The 20,414-nt window shown below is 44.7% G+C and overlaps 1 protein-coding gene across 7 annotated transcripts in view; it reads right to left on the reverse strand.

Annotated features, from left to right (window-relative positions):
- The window catches only part of PXYLP1 (2-phosphoxylose phosphatase 1), a 67,973-nt gene that overhangs the window by 24,419 nt on the left and 23,140 nt on the right, over positions 1–20,414 (reverse strand). For 3 of the 7 annotated variants that reach the window (XM_006907188.3, XM_006907187.3, XM_025043563.1), the window contains exon 2: positions 7,710–7,841. The exons of 1 other annotated variant lie outside the window; for it this stretch is intronic. In XM_006907188.3, coding sequence (XP_006907250.1) covers positions 7,710–7,788 — 79 coding nt within the window. In that variant the 5' untranslated portion in view covers positions 7,789–7,841. Of the gene's footprint in view, positions 1–7,709; positions 7,842–13,650; positions 13,919–20,414 lie in introns of all 7 variants that reach the window. 3 more of the 7 variants (XM_025043562.1, XM_015585844.2, XM_015585843.2) reach the window with 2 other exon arrangements.

A 20,414-nucleotide genomic window follows, 5' to 3' on the forward strand; every position in this document is an offset into this window, starting at 1 on the left:
AGAGGGAGAGTGGTGGGGGAAGAGATGGAAAAAGGGGACGGTATTAAGAAGTAAAACTTGGTAATTACAAAATAGACACGAGGATGTAAAATATAGCGTAAGGAATATAGTCAATAATATTGTAATAACTATGTATAGTGTCAGATGGGGTACAAGATTTATCGGGGTGATTAATTCATAAGTTATATGAATGTTTAATTGCTGTGTGGTACACCTGAAACTAACATAATATTGTACGCCAACTGTAATTGAAAAATTAAAAAATTATTTTTAAAAAGTACCATGTGTCCTTTTAGTTAATATATTATGGACAACCTTCCAAGTCAATTCAAACAGGTCTGTGTAATCATGGTATGATGGATGCAGGAGCATTTTCTGTTGGACACTTCAGTCGCCTTCCCCCTTTTTCCTATTATAAACAAGGCTGCATTAAACATACATATCTTCGAACATACATATCTATCCTCTCATCTAGTCCCAGGAGAAATTCTCTAAGATTAGAAACTAAAAAGGAAGGAAAGAAGGGAGGGGGGAAGAAGGGAGTGAGGGAGGGAGAGGGAGGGAGGGAGGAAGGCAAGGGAAGAAGGAGACAGGGAGAAAGAAATAATGTCCCCAACCTGGAAGAAAATTAGAAATGACCCACAGAGATAAGTATGTCCGGTTTAGCTCGTGAAAGGGCCTGCTATAATATGATGCTTTCACCCCTGCCAGTCTAAAAATATGACGTGATGAAAGCTGATTTGTCAGACTTGATTTTGTCATTTATCTATAGAATTTTCTTCATTCACAGATATTTAACTCTATGTGGTCATTGGACATGAAGCATTCAGAGAAAACTCAGAAATCAGACAAAACAAATCTCCAAAAAAAGGATCAAAATTAATTTAAAAAATACTAAATAAAAAATGTTAGCAATAATGCTGATATGGGGATATTATAACAGAACTCTTAGGTTAAAAATACGAGCTCTTGTCTTTAATTCCTCACTCTTTCTGACTCCAACTCACCAAAATAAAAGCCCAGGAGGCACCCGATTGCAACTTTTAAAACAGAGTAGACAGTATATTTAGACTCCTGGCATTCTAAGGATTGCGTCCCCAAACCTTTGCCACCAAAACAAGTTAAGATCTTCATGAATCCCCAAGTTCACACATACCCCCGAGGCACATGCTTTTCTTTATAAAATGTACACCTGACAAAGAGAGAAGGACAAAGCCCCTGGCTGACGGGACGAGGCCCACTTGGCAAGAGGAGCTCGACCACAGCTATGATTATCCGAATTTCTGCCTCAGCAAAATCCCTACCACCACATGCCACGGACCTGCGGGGGCAGCCACAAGGAGTCGGGCTGCAAATGCTAACGAGTGCGAACTCCAAGAGCGACTGAGCCTGAAGAAGCCAGGGTCTGAAGGACCAACGCAAGGCGCGTGCCACGACACCCAGGCACCGTGCAGGGGTGCCTCACTCTCCTACCCAGCGGCAATTTTCTTCTAATTTATACACTGTTCTCTCAAGTATGGTTATTCTCTTTCCTAGCACATGACAAATCCAAAGCAGCATAAGGGAGGGGATGTGGGGGATGGAAGCTGCAGGAAAATGATGGCTCTGCAAGAAAGAAAGGTGCCATGGAACTATTGGACATACACACACACCACATACATTGACACCACATACACACACACTTAACGTGCCACACACACATCATATATATACACACACATTCACACCACGTATACACACTGCTCACACACACCACACACCGTATACATACACACACCGCTCACTCACACATACCAGACACACACACACCACTCACTCACCATACGCACACATACACTACTCACCATACACGCACTTACACAGACCACTCACACACCACACACATATCATATACATACACACATTCACACCACATACACCACTCACACATCCACCCATCACAGACGGACAGACACACAAACACACACAGCTGGTTAAGCTGGGGCTCCTCAGCTGCCCACCTGAGAACTTGGGACAGTTACTTGCCTCCGTGGGGTCGGGGCCCTGCCCCTCTGTTGTTCTGTCTCCTTCATGGCCTCTTCCTCTCTCGGCCCAGATTTCATTTCTGCCCTGTCCTCTTTTCCCTCTGTCCGCAACACGGGCGAAAACTCCACTGCTGACGGGGCTCGCATGCGGACACGGGGAGAAAGGGAGAGCTGCGTGCGCCCTGTTGGGGCGGCCCCACCAGCTGCTCAGGGGCTCTGGGCCTCAGCTTCCTAGGCAGTCTGGTTTTTAAAATGGGGGCTGGAAGTTTATGTGAAATTACCTAGTTTTAACACATTGGTAAATAAATTTAAAAAATGTGAAAACACTGGTTGGGCCAAACAAAACAAATCCACAGGCTGTCGGTCTGGAGCGGCTTCCACACGCTTTTAGGAGGCCTGGTCTCCCCAAGCCAGGACTTCATGAGCAGTGGACACCAAGTCCCCAAACAGGGGCTCTGGACAGGGGCTCTGTTAGGCTCACCCTTAAGCAGGACGCCGTCCCCATGCACACCCCACCAATGCAGGCCTTGGGTACCTCCGATAACCCCTATGTACCCCCGGACTCCCACCGCTCCTCCAGGCTCTTCCTCCTGCTTTAGCTTTTGCTCTAAGCCCTCTCCCTGGGCCTCCTCAACACTGACTACATACATTCTAGGCATTTCCTCCAGCCTTCGGAACACATATCCCAGGTGGAGATGAGACGTTTATGTGACTGAATGCGTGAATGGATGGGTGAAGGAAGCATCGGCTGAACTACTTGAGCTAGACTCCTACGTGCCCCCGAGCTGCCTCCAGCATCACGCCCTCCCCCAGCCTCTGAATAGGTAGTGCCCAAATTTGCATTCATGAGACTCACCTAGGGAGCTTGTCAAAAATGCAGCTTTCTGGGTCCCATCCCCACCAAGATTCTGAGTCTACAGTGAGGGACACAAAATGTGCTCTTTCTATTTTTGGAACAAGCTCCGTAGGCCATTTTGATTATGATGCTAAGGAGACCACACTTTGGCAAACGCTGTACTGGACTGTGTGTGGTCTTTCCAAGACACAAATCTGATGGTGTCTTCTCTACTTCGGTGGCTCTCTGCGCCTTCAAGATATGATGTGATGATGGAGGTGGCCCTGGCCTTTGTTCACTTTTACACCTACACATAGGTGTCTACCTTGGTCCTTCTCTCTCTAGCTCTGCCTTTGCAGTCCTACCTCTGTCAGCCAGGAACACCCTTCCCAGCGTCCTCCTTGGCCAACTCCCAATCACCTCTCATGGATGAAGCTCAGATGTCACTTCTTCTAGAAGTCTTCCCTGATCTCCCAGGCTATATTAGCTTCTTGTCCTCTATCCTGTCATATCACACTGCCACAAATTATCTCTAATTCATTTTGTTTAATAAACATGCGTACTAGTGATTACTGTGTGGCAGGCGCTATTCTAGGTGTTTTATAAATATCAGCTTATTTAATCCTTTACCAACGCTATGAAATAGGAACTCTAGTTATCCCCATTTTACAGATGAGGAAACTGAGGAATAAGGAGGGGAAATAATGTGCCGGAGGTCACACAGCTGGTAAATAGAGGATAGGGATTCGATCCAGGCAGTCGGCTACAGAGTCCATGTTCCTTCCGTGTCCCCATGCTGCCACCTCTTACTTGTCCTAGTACGTTGCACACTGTGTTCTGAGTGTCTGCTCCTGACTTCCTTCCACTAGACACAGAGGTCCTGTGGCCCTGGAGAGGTTAAACTCCCGGCCCAGGGCCTAGCAAACAGCAGAAACTCAAGGAACGTTTGCTGAAGGACAAAGTTGTGCATACTCATGACACTGGATCAACAAAAACCATAAAATTCATGAAACTTCAGAGTTTGAAGAGACTTTAAATGAGATCAGGTACAATGACCTGCCTAAGAGTCTACTCTTCATAGAGCGATGCTCCAGAGCTGGCACGTCACCCATTCCACCTCTGCATGACGCTGACTTTCGGAAAGCTCCACCTGACATTTAACTGAAGTGTGTCTCCATGGTCACACTGAACAGGCCCGACCCCTCCTGCATAAAGGGCTCTTCAGATACTGAAGCTGACCCTGGCTTTCATGTCTGCAGGGTAACCCTGCTCTCTTCCGCCGGGGGATCTGAATCTCCAGTCCATCTTTGGCATTTCCCTTAGAACCTGCTTTGGTCATCTGGGCCCTGCCCATGAAGGTGACCCCCCAGATATAGGTGCCATGTGTCCAGTGCAGACTGACCCCTACCATGGCTGATGAACTCTGATCGAAATCAAATAAATGTATGATATATTTCAAAAGCCCTCCTACCACCACCCCCCAAAGACACACACACATGGCTTAAGTAATATAAGTCTCACAGCCTTTGAAACACCAAGAGCCCTGGTTTCTGAGGGTGGTGCATTGTGATGGGACACTCCACTGTTGCGTAAAAGGTTTATGTTGACTATGCTTCCTCAAATCAAGGGTTTTCCCACAAGGTCTCTGTTCTCACACCAACTTGCAAAGCAACAACAATTATTACAACAATAATTAACACCATTTTACCGAAGAAGAAATAGAGACTCCGGGAGGTCGAACTCGCAGGGATGCTAAGTGGCAAGCACCATTCAAATCCAGGGCCGTGAGGCCAGAGCCTGCCTGCTCCTGTCCCACTGCCATTTTGGGGATGCGGTTGGAACACAGTGAAATGAGCATAAAATAAGCAAGCGCTAAGGAGAGACTGGGCTGACGCAGGAAATGGGTGATTACAAATGAGCAGAAAAAGGAGAAGCAACTAATTATTCACAAATCTTCACATCCTCATGGTCTTTCCCTGTGGCACCAGAGGAGTCTCCTGATTTGAGTTGTTATTTTTCTACTTGTCTTCGTTTTCACTGGAATAACTAAAGACATTTACTTGTTCCCTTCTACAGGATGAGTATCAGGAATTTTAGAACGTCCCTATTTTAAAACTCAAAAACATGAAAGACTTGAAAATACAAAAGAAATTATTTTCATTAAAGGTTGTTAGCATATAGCAAGTCATTAGTTCCATTTAAAATAAACGCATTTTGAAAAACTATGAACTGTATCTTACTCTTTTTTGTACCCTTCCTTTACCACTTCTAACCCAACAGTATAGAAAAATGACCCCCCCCCACAAGCACTTAAATATATGTCGGTTCACAGACGTACTTGCTGTAACGAGAGGATTTTTAAAACTGTAACCTGAGTCATAACTTTCTCACGTTCAAAACATCAGGAAAAGAAAATTACCAACAAGACAAAAAAAAATATGTACAATCACCGCAGAAAGCAAAACTATACCGTTTACTTAAACATGAGAAAACCCAGTTATATTTGATTGCCTCAAATATAAATGCCTAAAATAATATGTGCTAATTCACTACTCAGAAATTAGTCAAAAGAAATGGTAAAGGAAAAGTCCACATATTTCAGGGTAAGTTATGAGTGTTATTTAAGCATATACCTTTGTACTATGAATTAGTGAAGTTACTAACACCGTAATACTTAAGCAACCAATAAAGCAATTAAATGAATAAAGCAATTAAACTCCATTTCCACAGAAATGGGTAAACCCCAAAGTTACAAAAAAAACAGTAGAAGATCGGTGAGAGCATCCATAGCTTAATATCTTTCCGAACTCCGACGTATTCAAGAAGAAAGAGCTCAGACCCAGGCAGGCTAATTTAACGTGCAAAATTTTCCTTTAAAAAAGTATGGCTGAAAATTGGCTCCCCTAAAACAGAAGGGACTTTCACAAGAGTTATATAAGCAAAACACACAGGCCAATTCAGTAATGTGGAAACCACCTCATGCAAAAGAAACGCAGCAAACACAAGTAACCCCCATTCACGTCTCAGATCCTGTCAGCCTCTCCGAAAAAAAAAAAACCAAGGTTGATTGTAACCTCCTACCTCTCCAGCCAAAGGATGGAAAATTTTTAATAAAAAGTTATAAACGATTAAGCGACTGAGAGTCCTAACGCATTTTTTGGAAAGGATTCATATTTTATAGTTCATTAACCATCTGAAGTATCTTTAAACTTTCTAGGCCTACCTTTTCTTGACCTCTTTTCCTATTCTGGAAAGATAAAATGAGTATTTCAAATTCTTTTTACTATTAGAAGTAGCCTGTCATATGAGCCAGATGTGTGCACGGAATCTGTCACAAATTGGAGGTAAATCAGGGAAACTTACTTAAAGCCACCTCTCTTCCAACCACTTATTCCAAATGCCAAGTCTTTCCCACGTTCCTCAGCGCACTCAGAACATCCCACTCGCCGAGCCACCTGCTTGTCTTTCCATCATCCAAACTGCGGCAGAAACACCACCTCCTCAAAGAGCCGTCCTAGGCAGTGATGGGTGCCAACCACCTGTCCCCCGCCCATGAGGGCAAGGAGGTAAAATGGAGGGAAGGCAGGCAACAGCCAAACGCAACTCTAGCATCCGCACAGGCATTTTCTCAGCATCAAGTGAAACAGCACCAGAAGGAAAGGGAATCGGGGTCAGCCTGCTTCTCAGAGCTGGCATAGATTCGTTCATTCATTTAACAAACATTCATGAAACACCCACTGTGTGGTTGGAAGTGCAGCTTCTTGCCTATAAAAGGAAACAGGACATGGTCCCTGCTCTCAGAGAGCAGGCGGTCTTGCAGGAAAAAAAGATAAGAGCTGAAAATGATGGTGCCGCATGGTTAGTGTAAGGAGGGGAACAGGTTCAGGACATTCTGGATGTATAGCAAAGAAGCATCGGCCTCAGTCGAGGGGTCATGGAGGGTTTCTGGGGGAGAAAAAGGTTGAGCCAACCATTTTGCTGGAGAAGAATGGAAGGAGGTGAGGAGGAGAGCACTCCGGGCGGAGAGGCTGGGGGAATCCGGGCACAGGGAACAGCTGGACATGAGAATGCCAAGCAACTCGGCAACACTGGCTCATTGAGTCCAAGGTGAGAGAGAGGCCACAGGAGGGCAAAGGGCCTCTGAGACCGTGGGCTACTGCTAAAGGGTTACAACCAAGGACGTGCCAGGGCCGGATCTGTGTTTGAGGATGGCTACTCTCGGGGGAGCAGTTGGGTGGGTGCACAGATTTGGGGTCGAGCCTGAACACAGGTTCCCAGTGAAAAGGGAAGGTGCTGGGCAGTGAGGCTGGTGGCCTGGCTTCATCTGCTGTGCTCCTGCCTTACCATGCAGTCCCTGCTGCCCAGTGGGGTGAGTTTGGTATTGGCAACCAAATCCCCCACCCTCCCTAACAACTCCAGCCGCACTGCTCCCTGAACAGAAAATAGACACCCAGCCTTCAAAGAACCAGCCAGTGGGCCAAACATCTCTGCTCTGTGTGGCTTGGCATGGTGAGAAAACAAACTGGGCCACTCAGGGTCTTGCCTCGGGAATCTAAGAATCTGGGAATAACCAGGCAGTTTGGGAACCTGTGCAGAAGCCAAAAACATGTCACAAGGCATAGTGAGCGCTCTCATTCCTCACGGCCAAGAATGACACCCAGAACAAGGCTCAGGGGTTTAGGATTCCTACTCCCAACCATCCACCATTAGACTAATAATGAAAAGACTCCTTTTAAACATCATTGTTCATTTGTAAAAGGCTTTGGGCCTACTTGTTTGCCTAGAGGGCCTTCTATTTCAGAGCGAAGCCCCCTTCCTTCCCACCACCAGGCAACACCCTGGATACTCACAGAACTGCAGGCTGAGGCTCAAGAAGGCCAGCAGCGCAGCCAGGGCCAGCAGCAGCAAGAAGCGATTGCGGAAAAGCATTATTATTTGTTCTATCTTCTCTTCATGGTTTCACCTCAAATCGGGAACATGTCCTGTGAATAAAGCAGAGGCAATACACATGTGTTCCGAGGTGGAAAACCACGTTTGTCAACTGAAAATAATCCAATTAGCCCAGGCCTCTGGCAGGGAAGCGTGAATTCTAGTGGGAGAACAATAGTGTGCTGTGGGTTATGTCTTTGCCCCCAAACGAGGCTTGCCAAAAATGCGTCCTTCAAATTAATAAGAGGAAACCCATTCACGAATGGTTCATTTATCTGAAATCGACAGGGAATGGGATGCTTTACAGCAAGATCTTTCCAAAGAAAAAATGTAAAGGAAGTTTATTGAGCACTTACAGGGTGCCAGACAATAAAGTCTTTACACGGACCGCTCACGCTCACTCCATCCTGACCCCTGACTTCTAAATTTTCAACCTTTTTTGAAAAACATTTTGTTAAGATGACTCTGGCCTCCCTTATTTTTATCATTATGAGCCTCGATGTTGATCACTACCACAGTGTCTCACAGTAATGCTTTAAGGGACAGCTGGGTGTGCCAGCGGATTTGTTCCTACACTAAGTAGCCCCCTCTGCTAATTAGAGACCTCCCCCATCCTGACCATTGAGCTATTTCAGCTGCATCCCTGGGTCTTCCTGCAGCCCCACCCACACATTCTAATTTGCTCTGTGCAAAAGGACATTTTAAAAATGCTGAGTGAGACCCTAAATGACCCTTCTGTGAAAAAAGTGAATGTTGGCTATAGGTTTCACCCCATCACTGTTAGAGATCAAGTTTATTTCCTAGTTCTTGTTGGCATTTGAAATAGAACTTGAAAATCATACTCTCTTCAGAAGAGGGTTCTCAACTACAGTAAGATTAAAACAGTCATTTTCAACCTAATTTTAGAGGCAGAATCTTTTCCTCCTTCAAATACAATCTCCTTCAGAGCTCCGATAAAGAAAATGTGCTACTTAGATAAAAGCTTGTCTGCTGATGTGGTGAGGGAAGTATAACTGTGAATATTCTAAAAGCGACTGAATTGTACCCTTTGGCTGAATTGTAATGTATGTGAATTATATCTCAATAAGGTTGTTTTTTTTTAAAAGTATATCTGCAGGGCATGAAGCAGGAGCCAGGATCCTGCAGCCCCTAGGTCTCCACCCCCAATCCCAGGGCCTTGCAGGGGAGTCTGAGAACTACTCCTTTAAGGCAGCGGTCCCCAACCTTTTTGGCACCAGGGACCGGTGCTCCTATGAGAATCTAATGCCTGATGATCTGAGGTGGAGCTGAGGCGGTGATGCTAGCGCTGGGGAGCAATACAGATGAAGCTTCACTTGCTTCTCTGCCGCTCGCCTCCTGCTGTGTGGCCTGGTTCCTAACAGGTCCACGGCCTAGGGGTTGGGGACCCCTGCTTTAAGGAATGTGTCAGATTTCCTACGAAAAGAGAACATTTGCTAAAAGATTAATGGGTTACTAAGTGGTGGTGACAAGATACAAAAGAAGATCTCTGTGCCTCTAAAGTTCTTTTCTTATGAGTTAGACTGTCTCCCCCATGTGCCCGCACACTGATTCTAGTTGCAACCTGTGGAACAAGACAGAACAATTTAACTTCTGGCTTGCGCCAGCTTCTCAGATACTTGAAGATGGCTGGCAGCTCCTGACTAAATAGCCTATGGGTTTCAGAACCCTCTCATCATCTGTCATTTCTGACCTTATCAATGACTTTCTTGTAAGGTGACCCTTTCAGTTTGGGGAAGATGAGAGCAGTGTGTGGGTGCACATTAGATCACAGAATGGGGGTATGGTTCAGAGCAAATGTCTCCTTTTGGGAATTCCTGTACCCCCAACAATAAATGTGCTGAGACTTTTCTTCAGGTCTTTCTCTGAATAACTTGTCTGTTATTTTACCACCTTCTTTTGGGGCTGTGCCATTTTTCTAAGGTCTTCTTTTGCATTACAAGAACATAGTCAAGCGTAACTTTGGGGTCTTTCAGAGTCCTACTGTTCAGAGGGTTCTGCAGGCCTTGCCACTGAAAGACGTTTTTTTTTTTGGACCACGTTATCACAGTGCACAGAAAGAAGCACCGCACTGTGGAGTCAGACAGACCTGGGTCGGCACATTGAATTCAGTGACATAGGCCAAATTACTTAACCTCTCTGAGACTCAGTTTCCTCATCTGTAAATGGACCTAACTTCACTTCTTCTCAGGATGTTGTGAGCACTAAACTAAAGGCCAAGCACAATCCCCAGCATACAGGAGATATTCAAAAGAAAATGGCTGTACAAGCTTTATTACCTACTCGTCTTCTGTCAGTTCACTTTGCTGCTGCTGCTTCTCTCCTTCCGGGAAACAGGAATAGTTTCTTAACCTGTTTGTTGGTTCTTTCAGGTATGTGAACACTGAACCTTCATGTGTTCTTGTTCACATCCCTGCCTCTATAGTAGCTCTGGCTCCAATGCTGTCTTCAGCCTCTCACCCTGGCCCTGGGAAATCACCTGTCCCTGCTTTTGCAGCCCAGTGGTGTCACCTGCTCTAGCACCTCAGAGACCAGACCTGCCTCTTGGTCCGTGCTTGGGTGTGGGAGGTTAGGGCCTTTTTTCCGGTACCAGGCCAGGTTTGGCCTCTCAACCACTTGTGCCTCCAGCTACTAGCGGGCTATTCCACCACACTTACTGGCAGGTGAGGCTATTAGGCTATTAGGACTACTAAGTCTATGGTTTTACCTGACACTGCCTTCTCATGAGGATGAACCACAGGATGTTTCAGTTAGTTTCATGTGAGCATTAGGCAGAAACAATCTACTTCCTGAGTTAAACCTCAGGCTTATAGCATGGAAGATTTATTGAAGTGATGGCCCCAGTTTGTTCATGCCTTTCTGTATGGATGGCCTCGTATAGTCTTCTCTCTCATGCACTCTAAGCTTGGAATAGGTATTGGCTTTGGCTAATGGGACAATAAATAGCAAGCGAGAGCCAAGCAGAGGCCAGAAAGTCCTTATGCATTGGGGCTTGTCCTCCTTTGCTGCTTCTGGAACACCATGTGAAGATGCTCGGCCAGTTGCTGGAGGATAAGACCACATGGAGCCAAGGCTGAGGTTCTCTATAAACAACCAGCATACAGGAGATATTCTTTTGAATATCACAGACCATCCAGCCTAGCCTCACCACCAGTAGATGGATATCAGGAGAGTCAGCCCAGACTAAAAGAACTGTACGGCCAATCCACAGATCACAAGCAAATACAATGGTTGCTGTTTTAAGCCACTGAGTTTTGGGAGCGTGATACAAAGCGAAAGAGAACTGATACCACAAAGAGGAAATGTCTTGCATCTTTATTAGGAATTTCTAAGCCAGGGTCTCTATATCCTCATCTGCAGGCACCACAGGCAGAGCTCCATCTTGTCTACATTCTTCAACGTGCTGAGTACTTTTTGGAAAGGAAGCTATATTTAGTTCTAGATTTAAAATACTTAGGATCTGTTAGGTTAACCAGATGGCTGGGATCATGTGACTGCTTTACCACTTTTAGTTTTTAGGCTACTGACATCGCTGCTTATCTGATGCTTTTCATCTGATGACACAGGCCTCAACCCTTTCTCCTTGATACCAAGTCTCTGCATACTCTCACTCCTGAGTCTCCTTTGGCAGCCACCAAATGCGAGGTAATGGTCAGAGTCTCATTACCTCCACTTGTCCTAGGAACCAGCCTGGTGTGATCACAGCCCTGGGAGTGTGCACACAGCCTGGGATGGGGTGGGGACGATGACGACACTAAGCACTGGGATAAACACATGCCTTCTTCTGGAGCCTATTTTCCTAGAAAACTTGGAGAGGATGGTCATGCTTTGTTTTTAATTTTTAAAAAAATGGCTAAATAATGACGACATAATTCAAAATTCACATAGATTTGAAGATGTTTGTGTTTGCAGCTGGAGCTAGGACTCCAATGTGTGTGCATGTCCAATGTGGGAATCGGTGCAAGGTTCTGCCTTGGGGAGGGTCTTCACTGGAGACATATCCCTGGTGAAAGAGACTGAGATGAGCCATGAGGTAGTAGAACAGAGACAGGCAGATCTATGACAATTGCCTGCTTGCCACTTGTTTTCTGTGCCTTCCTGACAACGAACTGACTTTACTTCTGAGTCCATGATCCGATCTTTAAATAACATAGGGGCTAAGAGTATGAAAGAGCATGAAGGAGCATGAAGGAAGAGCGACCATCGTTATTTGCAGAGCAGTGGTGCAGAGGTGGTCCATGCTGTGTTGGACGCTCTGGCTCTAGAGGAGCCAACACAGAGATTCGCCCTTTGCCCTGAGCTCCTCCCCATGCTGTGGTTCCTCGTCCGAATCCTGGCCACTTCCCTACAGGACAGCCCAGCCCCAAGCATCAGGGCAGGCGGCCACGTTTGCAGCCCATTCTTGGCGAGACTTCCTCGGGGCTGACTCAGCTGTGGTGTTCTCGCCTCGCCGCAGGGTTTCCAGTCTGGAACATCCATGTCAGCTTCTGTTGGGCCCTGTCCTAACTAGACGAGATTACCAGCTAATAGGCCATCTCCATCTCTGTGGCACAAGCTCCATCCTCATTCTCCAGTGACCCCTTTTTCTCTTTTTCCATCTCTCGGGAGGAGGCTCATGAAGCCACTCAAGAAGTCGCACAGTCTGTGGGTCCCTTCCAGCCATCTTCCCCATGTCCTATCCACGGAGAGTCTGCACCCACACTCCTGGGGTCTGCTGCAGTTTCTCCAGACATGCCATCAGACTTGTCCAGGTCGTGCAAAGTGGCAGCTAGGTCTCTGGGCCCACAGCAGAAATCACACGGCCTGCTCAATTGCAGCCCAGAAAATAAAGTCCCTGGGAAGATTTAGTGCCACCTCAGCAGGATGAGATGCTGTGGATTCAGGACCTGCTTCGGTATGGCTCCCATATCTAATCCTCAAATATATCTCAGGTCCCATCGCTTTCCATGGGAAAGATGCTCTCTAGGCTCAATATGGCATCGTGACCAAATCTAATTCCTATAAATACTTCGGTGGAAATAACTGTTTTATGTTCCAGGCTGAACTTATAACAGTGGCTAGTCACCAGATGTCTGCTGGGCACAGCCTTAGTCCCCTGTGCTAAACCCACACAGTAAAAATATCTTAAATCCAGAAATAAAATTATTACTCTGAATTCTCCATGAAACAGCAAACAATAAAACAAACAAAAAATACAGCCAACTGTAATTCAACTTTATAATAGATTTGAACAGTGAAAACATTTAAGAATATAATTTTGAAAAAAGTACTAGTTAATACCTAGTTATCTTGTTAATTTACTAGTTAATAGTAAATACATTTCTGGATTAAAAGGAAAAAGGAACACATCAAAGGCATGTCATAAGCTACCGTTCTACCACCAGAGACTTGCAAAACCCAAGCCCTGGCCTGATTTTCACCTCGTAAGAGCTGGAAATGCCCAGGACACACATTTAGTGACTCTGGTGCCAGGGTCCCCGTCAATGTGTACAGAATTTAGGGTTTAAAATAAAGCCACAACTGCTTGAAGGAAAAATGTGCATTCAATTATCTCTCGTTTGTGCAGTTAAAATACCATTACCAGGAATAGAAAGATGGTATTAAAGAAAAAATGCTTCAGATGTATTGTATATACAGATATATATATATTTTTGGTCCTAATCATTTTGGCCTAAGTAAATACAGTATTATAATTAAAAATAAAAACCCCGAATCTATAATTGTGAACTAAATATGAATCAAGTAAAGGTAAAAGCTATATCTTAATAGCCCTTCCTGTCCAAGGTCATCTCAAAGTAGAGTTTAATTGCAAAATCAAATATGCTTGACTAAGTATAAACCAACCTTAAAGTGTGACGAATGACCGAGTCCAGAACCTCCTAGAAACCCCAGGCAGTAGGACAGGCAGGAAGGAGGCTGGGAACTCCCTGCAGTTATTCACATTTCAGCTAATTTGCAGGCTCAGTTCTAAAGGTAGAAACCAATTCGTTCATCTAGTCAATCAGTTGATTCAAAACAACATATTTCCCAAGAGCCAATATGTGTTGGGCACCATCTAAAGTGCTGAGGATACAGGATACAGAACACAATTTCAGCCATCTTGAAGATCACTCTGAAATATATGAAAGTATTTGTGGGAAAAAAAATAACATCAAATCTAGGAATTGCTTTAAAATACTGGGGACGGGTTGAGGAGGTATGAATGGAACAAGACTGGCAAAAATGTTGACAACTGCTGAAGTTGGGTATCGGAGCCTTGAGGGTGTGTTATACCACCCTCTCTGCTTTTGTGTATGTTTGAAATTAAAAGTTAAAGAAAAAGGTGTGAAAAAGGAAAAATGGATGCTCACAGTCTGGTCGGTGGAGCTATGAGTAAAAATATAAATAGGCCATTAGGCTCTATGGACCCAGTGCCACTGAGGAAAGTGGGGTGCGGAGAGGAAGAGACCCACCCAGACCCAGAGAGTGGGTAGGTTTCCTCGAGGAAGCTCAGCCAGAGCTCAGTCTTGAAGAGCAGATTGGAGCTGGTGCATTTAGAACTGTACTTTAGGAAAACAGAATGAACCAAAGAAATAGCACTAAGTAAGACTGTACCCAGGGTTATGGGTTAATATGCGTAAGAGACACACACAGCACAGTACCTGGCCCCTAATAAATGCTCAATAAAAGTAAGCAATACTTCTCTTATGGTTTTAATTCCCACCATCCACATGTGAAATACTCACCTGGCTTGCCCCTGTTTCTGCCTCAACTCTAGAAATAGAACGCCCATGGAACCATGCCAGAGAAAGTCGGAGTCTGGAGAGGTTTCAAAACCCCACTTGGTCTGAGTTCCTTAGTTGACCAGAAGAGAGGCCAGGACAGGTCATAAGTAGCACAAGGCTTGTGGCTCCTCAGGGAACCCGGTCCTTGTGGTTCAATCCCTTGTTTCACAATCAGAGAGTGGCACCCGGCACTCTGTCTTTGTCACATTACTCCTCTTGATTGCAGAGGACACACCATGTGGCAGACGCTTTTAAGTATCTACCAATGTGTACTCTTCTCCTTCTTCCTAACAGAATCCTCTAGGTTTTAGCTGGACACATGGTCACCCCACTAGAGATAATATTTCCCATGCAAGTAGTTATTGTCATATGATCAAGTTCTGGCCAGTGAGCTGTGAATGGAAGTAACATGCGCAGTCCCACTCTGAACTTCCTTCTTTCTCACTTCTCATGCTCTGAATCACTGGTATGGTGGTGAGCCAGCTTCCTTAATGCACATGGAGACATCCTAGTGGACGATAGAAGAACCCTGGATGACCCCATGGAGCAGGCCACCCATCTCAATGCCTACCAGCTCAAATTGTTTCAGAAGAGAAAAATCAATCTCACGACCTTTTTAAGTCATTGTTATCACCTCTGTTAAAGCAGCCAGACCGATATCCTTCCTAGAACTTGCCACTAGCAGTAGAAGACACTGGTCCTCTTCTTGGAGGGCCCGTCTAAGGTAGTGATGAATAAGCGCATACAAATTCATGATGATTTGCATCAGGCAGGAAGGTCTCATCACTGACCAGGCTGTATGTCACTCTTAGATTTGATATAAATGAGATGTAGTCATAGTAACCTTTGTTCTTTTTGAGTTTTGCTTTTTGTTTTATCTTAAATAATTTATGCACCTATGACAATGGCTTGGCTTCAGGCAAGAAAATACTAGCTAATGCAAAGGGCCGCATCAATAATCTCATATAATGAGTCATAGGATTAGGAACAGCAGCTCCAGGATCAGTTAATTCAGCAAATCAAAGACATCATTAGAAAGTTAGGATCATTCCATCTCTTGGCTCTCAGCCACCTGGATGGTTTGTCCCATCCCTGGGATGGCTTCCCTCAAGGATCATAAGACTGTGGCCATACTCGCAGCCCTCATGGTCACATTTGGCAGTCTGCAAAGGCAGTAGGGATGATGCTACACATTTCTACTGGAAGCAAGGAAGGCTTTCCAGAAACCCTCCAGTGGACTTCCCCTAAGTCTAACAGCCAGAGCTGTGTCATAGGCCCATACCCAAACCAATCACCAGCACTGGGAACGGGCCCCGACAATCAGGTAAAATCAACTGGGATTCACCTCCTGGCAGAGGCCCATGCAGGTTGGAGGCCTCAATAGAATCGGAGTTCTGTTAGGAACAAGGGAGCAAGGTGTTGTCAGCAACAGCCCACACTCAGAGAAGACTTGACAACACACACAATTATTCTAAAAAATTGTTCTCATATCCAGCCATCTGATGATAGTACCAGCACTTTTCGGATCTAGCAATCAAAGCGCATACAGTCATAATTATATGTTTAAGAAACGTCAGTGCTGGTTTGCTCAGGTATAATTCAGCAGTGACAAACGGCAGAGCAGCATCCATCAGCTCACACTGACTGTGCATGTTCTACCAACAAGACCTTTGATTCCTATTTTACATGTGTTTAAATATTCAGCACAAATTATTTACCTATTGTTTCTCTCTAAAAAGGATTCGAAACAGATCACCTACAGATTTAGTATTTTTAAATCCCTGAAATATTAAGATTTCTTTTCTTCATTTGTGAACTACATGTTCTTACCACTCTCCCCTTTGAGGTTTTTCCCAGCTCAAGGTGGCTGAGCATTTCTCAGCACCAGACCGACCAGACTAATTCATCGAAGCCAGGATTTTCACTTTTATGTACTCTTCGGTGATTTTTTTCTGACATTTGGGGAGAAGCTGTGTTCCATCCAACATCACTGCTTTGCTCTTAAGTTTTAGAAGCAGCTACATCTGTAACTGGCATTCTTATTTTAGAATGTCAAGAGCAAGCAACTATCAGTACCTCAACAACAAAAATTGAGAACATGCAGTTGGCATGATTTACTCACCACAAAGCCACTTTTAAAATATAGCTGATTCTTTTTATTTTGCCAGCAAACTATGTCAATTAAAAGTTTCTTAAAATGTCAAGGAAAGCACAAGAGGCTTAAATGGGCAGGGCTGAAAAACTACGAATGCACGTGGTATACCATGAAGGTTCATGTGGGAAAAGTCACATTTTTAAAGGCAAAAAAAAAAAAAAAGTGCTCACAAGGGCCTGAGAATCACAGCTGGGCAATGTGAACCAGGCACACCTGAAAGTGCAGGTTGCCAGGGCCACTTATACTTTCTGAAAGCTGAATTTTCTGTTATCAATTCTACAAATGGAATTTTTGCTCTGGATGGAGACACGAATGGGAGGACTCGTGCGTGCCACAAATCATGGCATTTTGCCCATTGAGGCCTTTTTCAGGCTGGCAGCACACTCACCTACAGAGATTTGATAAAACTCTGTATTCACTGCGGTCCAGTCCATGACTCAGTTGTGACAAAGCATGGGGCACCAGGTCCTCTCTAGATGTTATCACTTCCGGCATCAATGGGCAGGAACTTCTTGCCCGTAAAATATCTTTTAGAAAGCTGCCAGATGGTTCAGTGGGAGGCTGGCAGCATCAAGTGTCAGTACAGAATGAACCCTTCTGCCCTCCTGGTGGACAAGTGTGGGCAGCCAGCGGCTGAGGATTCTGGGGGTGAAGAGGCTGACACGGGTGACCTCTAGGAGGCCTCCATGTACTAAAGTCCAAGGATTCTCTGATTCATATCCCGAAACAAGCTTGTAAAACATTTTTTATTTACCTCTGCAGTTATGAAGAGATGGAGAGAACAAAGACAGAGCTAGAATCCCAGACATTTAGCTGGGAACAACTCTGAAATGCTATCTAGCTCCAGTTCCCTTCCAATAAACCAAGGAATAACACTGCTATAAGTGCCAAAAGTTTGATTCAGTTTAGATTAAAACTGTAATGAAACACAAGCCTCAAAGTCAGTGGTACTTATCATATGCAATGGTGAAAAACTGAACGTTTTTCCTCTAAGATCAGGAACAAGAAAAGCATGCTCGCTCTCACCACTGTAATTCGGCACAGTATTGGAAGTCCCAGACAGAGCAATTAGGTAAGATAAAGAAATAAAAGACATCCAAATCAGAATGGAAGTAAAATGGTCTCTATTTGCAGGTGACATGTTCTTATATACAGAAAACCCTAAAGACAACACCAAAAAAAACGGTTTGATCTAATAAACAAATTCAGTAAAGTTGCAGGATACAAAAATCAATACACAAAAAAATCAATTGCATTTCTATGCACTAATGATAAACTATCGGAAAGAGAAATTAAGAAAACAATCTCATTTACAATTGTACCAAAAATAATAAAATACCTAGGAATAAATTTAACCAAAGAGGTGAAAGATCTGTACACTGAAAACTATAATACATTGAAGAAAGAAAGCAAAGACAGATATATGGAAAGATGTTCTGTGCTAATGGCTTGGAAGAATTAATACTGATGAAATGTCCATACTACCTCAAGCAATCTACAGATTCTATCAAAAGTCAAATGGCATTTTTCACAGAAATAGAAAAAACTATCCTAAAATTTGTATGGAACCACTAAATTTGTATTCAGACCCAAAGCAATCTTGAGAAAGAAGAACAACGCTGGGGATCAAACTATATTATGAAGCTACAGAATCGAAACAGTATGGTATTGCCATAAAAACAGACACATAGACCAATGGAACAGAATAGAGAGCCTAGAAAAAAACCCAAGCATATATAGTCAATTAATTTACAACAAAGGAGCCAGGGACATACAATGGGGAAGAGACAATCTCTTCAATAAATGGTGCTGGGAAACCTGGATAGCTATATATGAAAGAATGAAACTGGACCCCTCTCTTATACCATACACAAAAATTAATTCCAACTAAGTTAAAAGACTTGAACATAAGACCTGCAACCATAAAACTCCTAGAAAAAAAACATAGGGGGTAAGTTCCTTGACATTGGTCATGGCAATAATTTTTTGGATTTAAGACCAAAAGCAAAAATAAACGAGTGGAGCCATGTCAAACTAAAAAGCTTCCGCACTGCAAGGGATTGGCACAAAATATTCAAAATGATGAAAAGCAAGTACCTACAACCAAGATTACTTTATTCAGCAAAGCTATCACTTAGAATCGGATGATGAAGAGCTTCCCAGACAAGAAAAAGCTAAAGGAGTTCATCGACACCAAACCAGTATTACAAGAAATGTTAAAGTAACTTCTCCTAAGAATAAGAAAAAAATAAAAAATATGAATAATAGGAGAGTCGCCTGAGGTCTGGCTGAACAGAAGCCCTACAACTAGGGACAAACATAAGAAGTCACCTCTAACCAGTAGGAGGGGCGGAGATGTGAAATGGCCTGGTCCCACAACCGCATGTGGCAATCGAGAATCAGGAAGGTTATTTTGGCTGCAGAGCCCCCTCCTCGACCCGAGGAGCAAGGAGTCCCAGCCGCACACTAGGCTCCCCATTCCAAGGTTCCAGTGCCAGGGAGAGAAGTTCCCACAACCTCTGGTTGTGAAAACCAGCAGAGATTGTGGCTGAGTGAGACAGAGGGTTACAGGAGTTGCAGACATTCCTCTTAAAGGGCCATGCCCAGACTTAGTCATTGATGGGCTCACTTACTCTGAGCTCCAGCACTGAGGCAGCTGCTCAAGGAGCATCAAGGACATATGGGGAGGCGCTGAACTGTCGAGCTTCAGTGCGAGGGCTGGAGTGGGGACTTTCTCCTAGACAGAAGTGCTGGCAGTATCTACTGTTCCTTTGCTGAGCCCTCCCCATTCCTAGCATGCAGATGCAGGCCACCATATCTGAATCTCCATCAACCTAGATAACACAGGTTACTCCACCCAGGTGATTCCCTGATATTCTGCCTCTCCCAACTTGTGGGCCCACCTGAGCCACTTCCAGTGATTTATTCCACACAAATGGCCTGTCTTGGCTTTTGCTGCAGACTTTCCTAAAATCTCTCAAAGGCTCACAAAACCCAAAGCAGCAGCATCTGGCCTCGGTGTGCCCCGTACCTCTCGCTGAGCAGCCCTAAGCACTGCACTAGTGGCAGCTGGCCTCTGTTCCTGGCTTGGCTCCTCGAGGAACTTATACCACAGGTGGCAGCTGTCTGCGGATTGCTTGATGACTCTTACCAGGAGGCCCCGGAGGTGCACAGGCTGTGGCTGAACTTGGCCTGTAGCTGGACCCCTCCCAGGAGTCCTTGGGCTGGCACACCCAGTGGCCCGCTTTGACCAGCACTGGAGCCAAAGCATTACCCAGAGTTGCATCTGAGGACACACTTGAAAGGCATGCTGGACAGGCACCAGAGCCCTGCTAAAGTGAATCCTGCTTTATAGAGTCAGCCCCTCACTGGCCAAGACTCACAACCAATCAGCCCGAGGGTCAATCCCTCCCATTGACATACAAACAACAGCCAAGGCTCAACTATAACAGGAGAGCACACACGACCCATACAAGGGACACACTCTGAGCACCTTGCTCAGGTGACCAGGGAAGACTGTGCCACAGGGCCCCACAGGACACCTACTACATAAAGCCACTCTACTAAGACCAAGAGACTTAGAAGCCTAGATTTACTGGGGTGATCAGTTATACAGATGTCTAATCACTATGTTGTACACCTGAAACTAATAATATTGTATGCCAACTATAATTAAAAAAATAAAGAAA

Source organism: Pteropus alecto, unplaced genomic scaffold (genome assembly GCF_000325575.1).
Source record: "Pteropus alecto unplaced genomic scaffold, ASM32557v1 scaffold92, whole genome shotgun sequence".
Taxonomy (NCBI): Eukaryota; Metazoa; Chordata; class Mammalia; order Chiroptera; family Pteropodidae; genus Pteropus; species Pteropus alecto.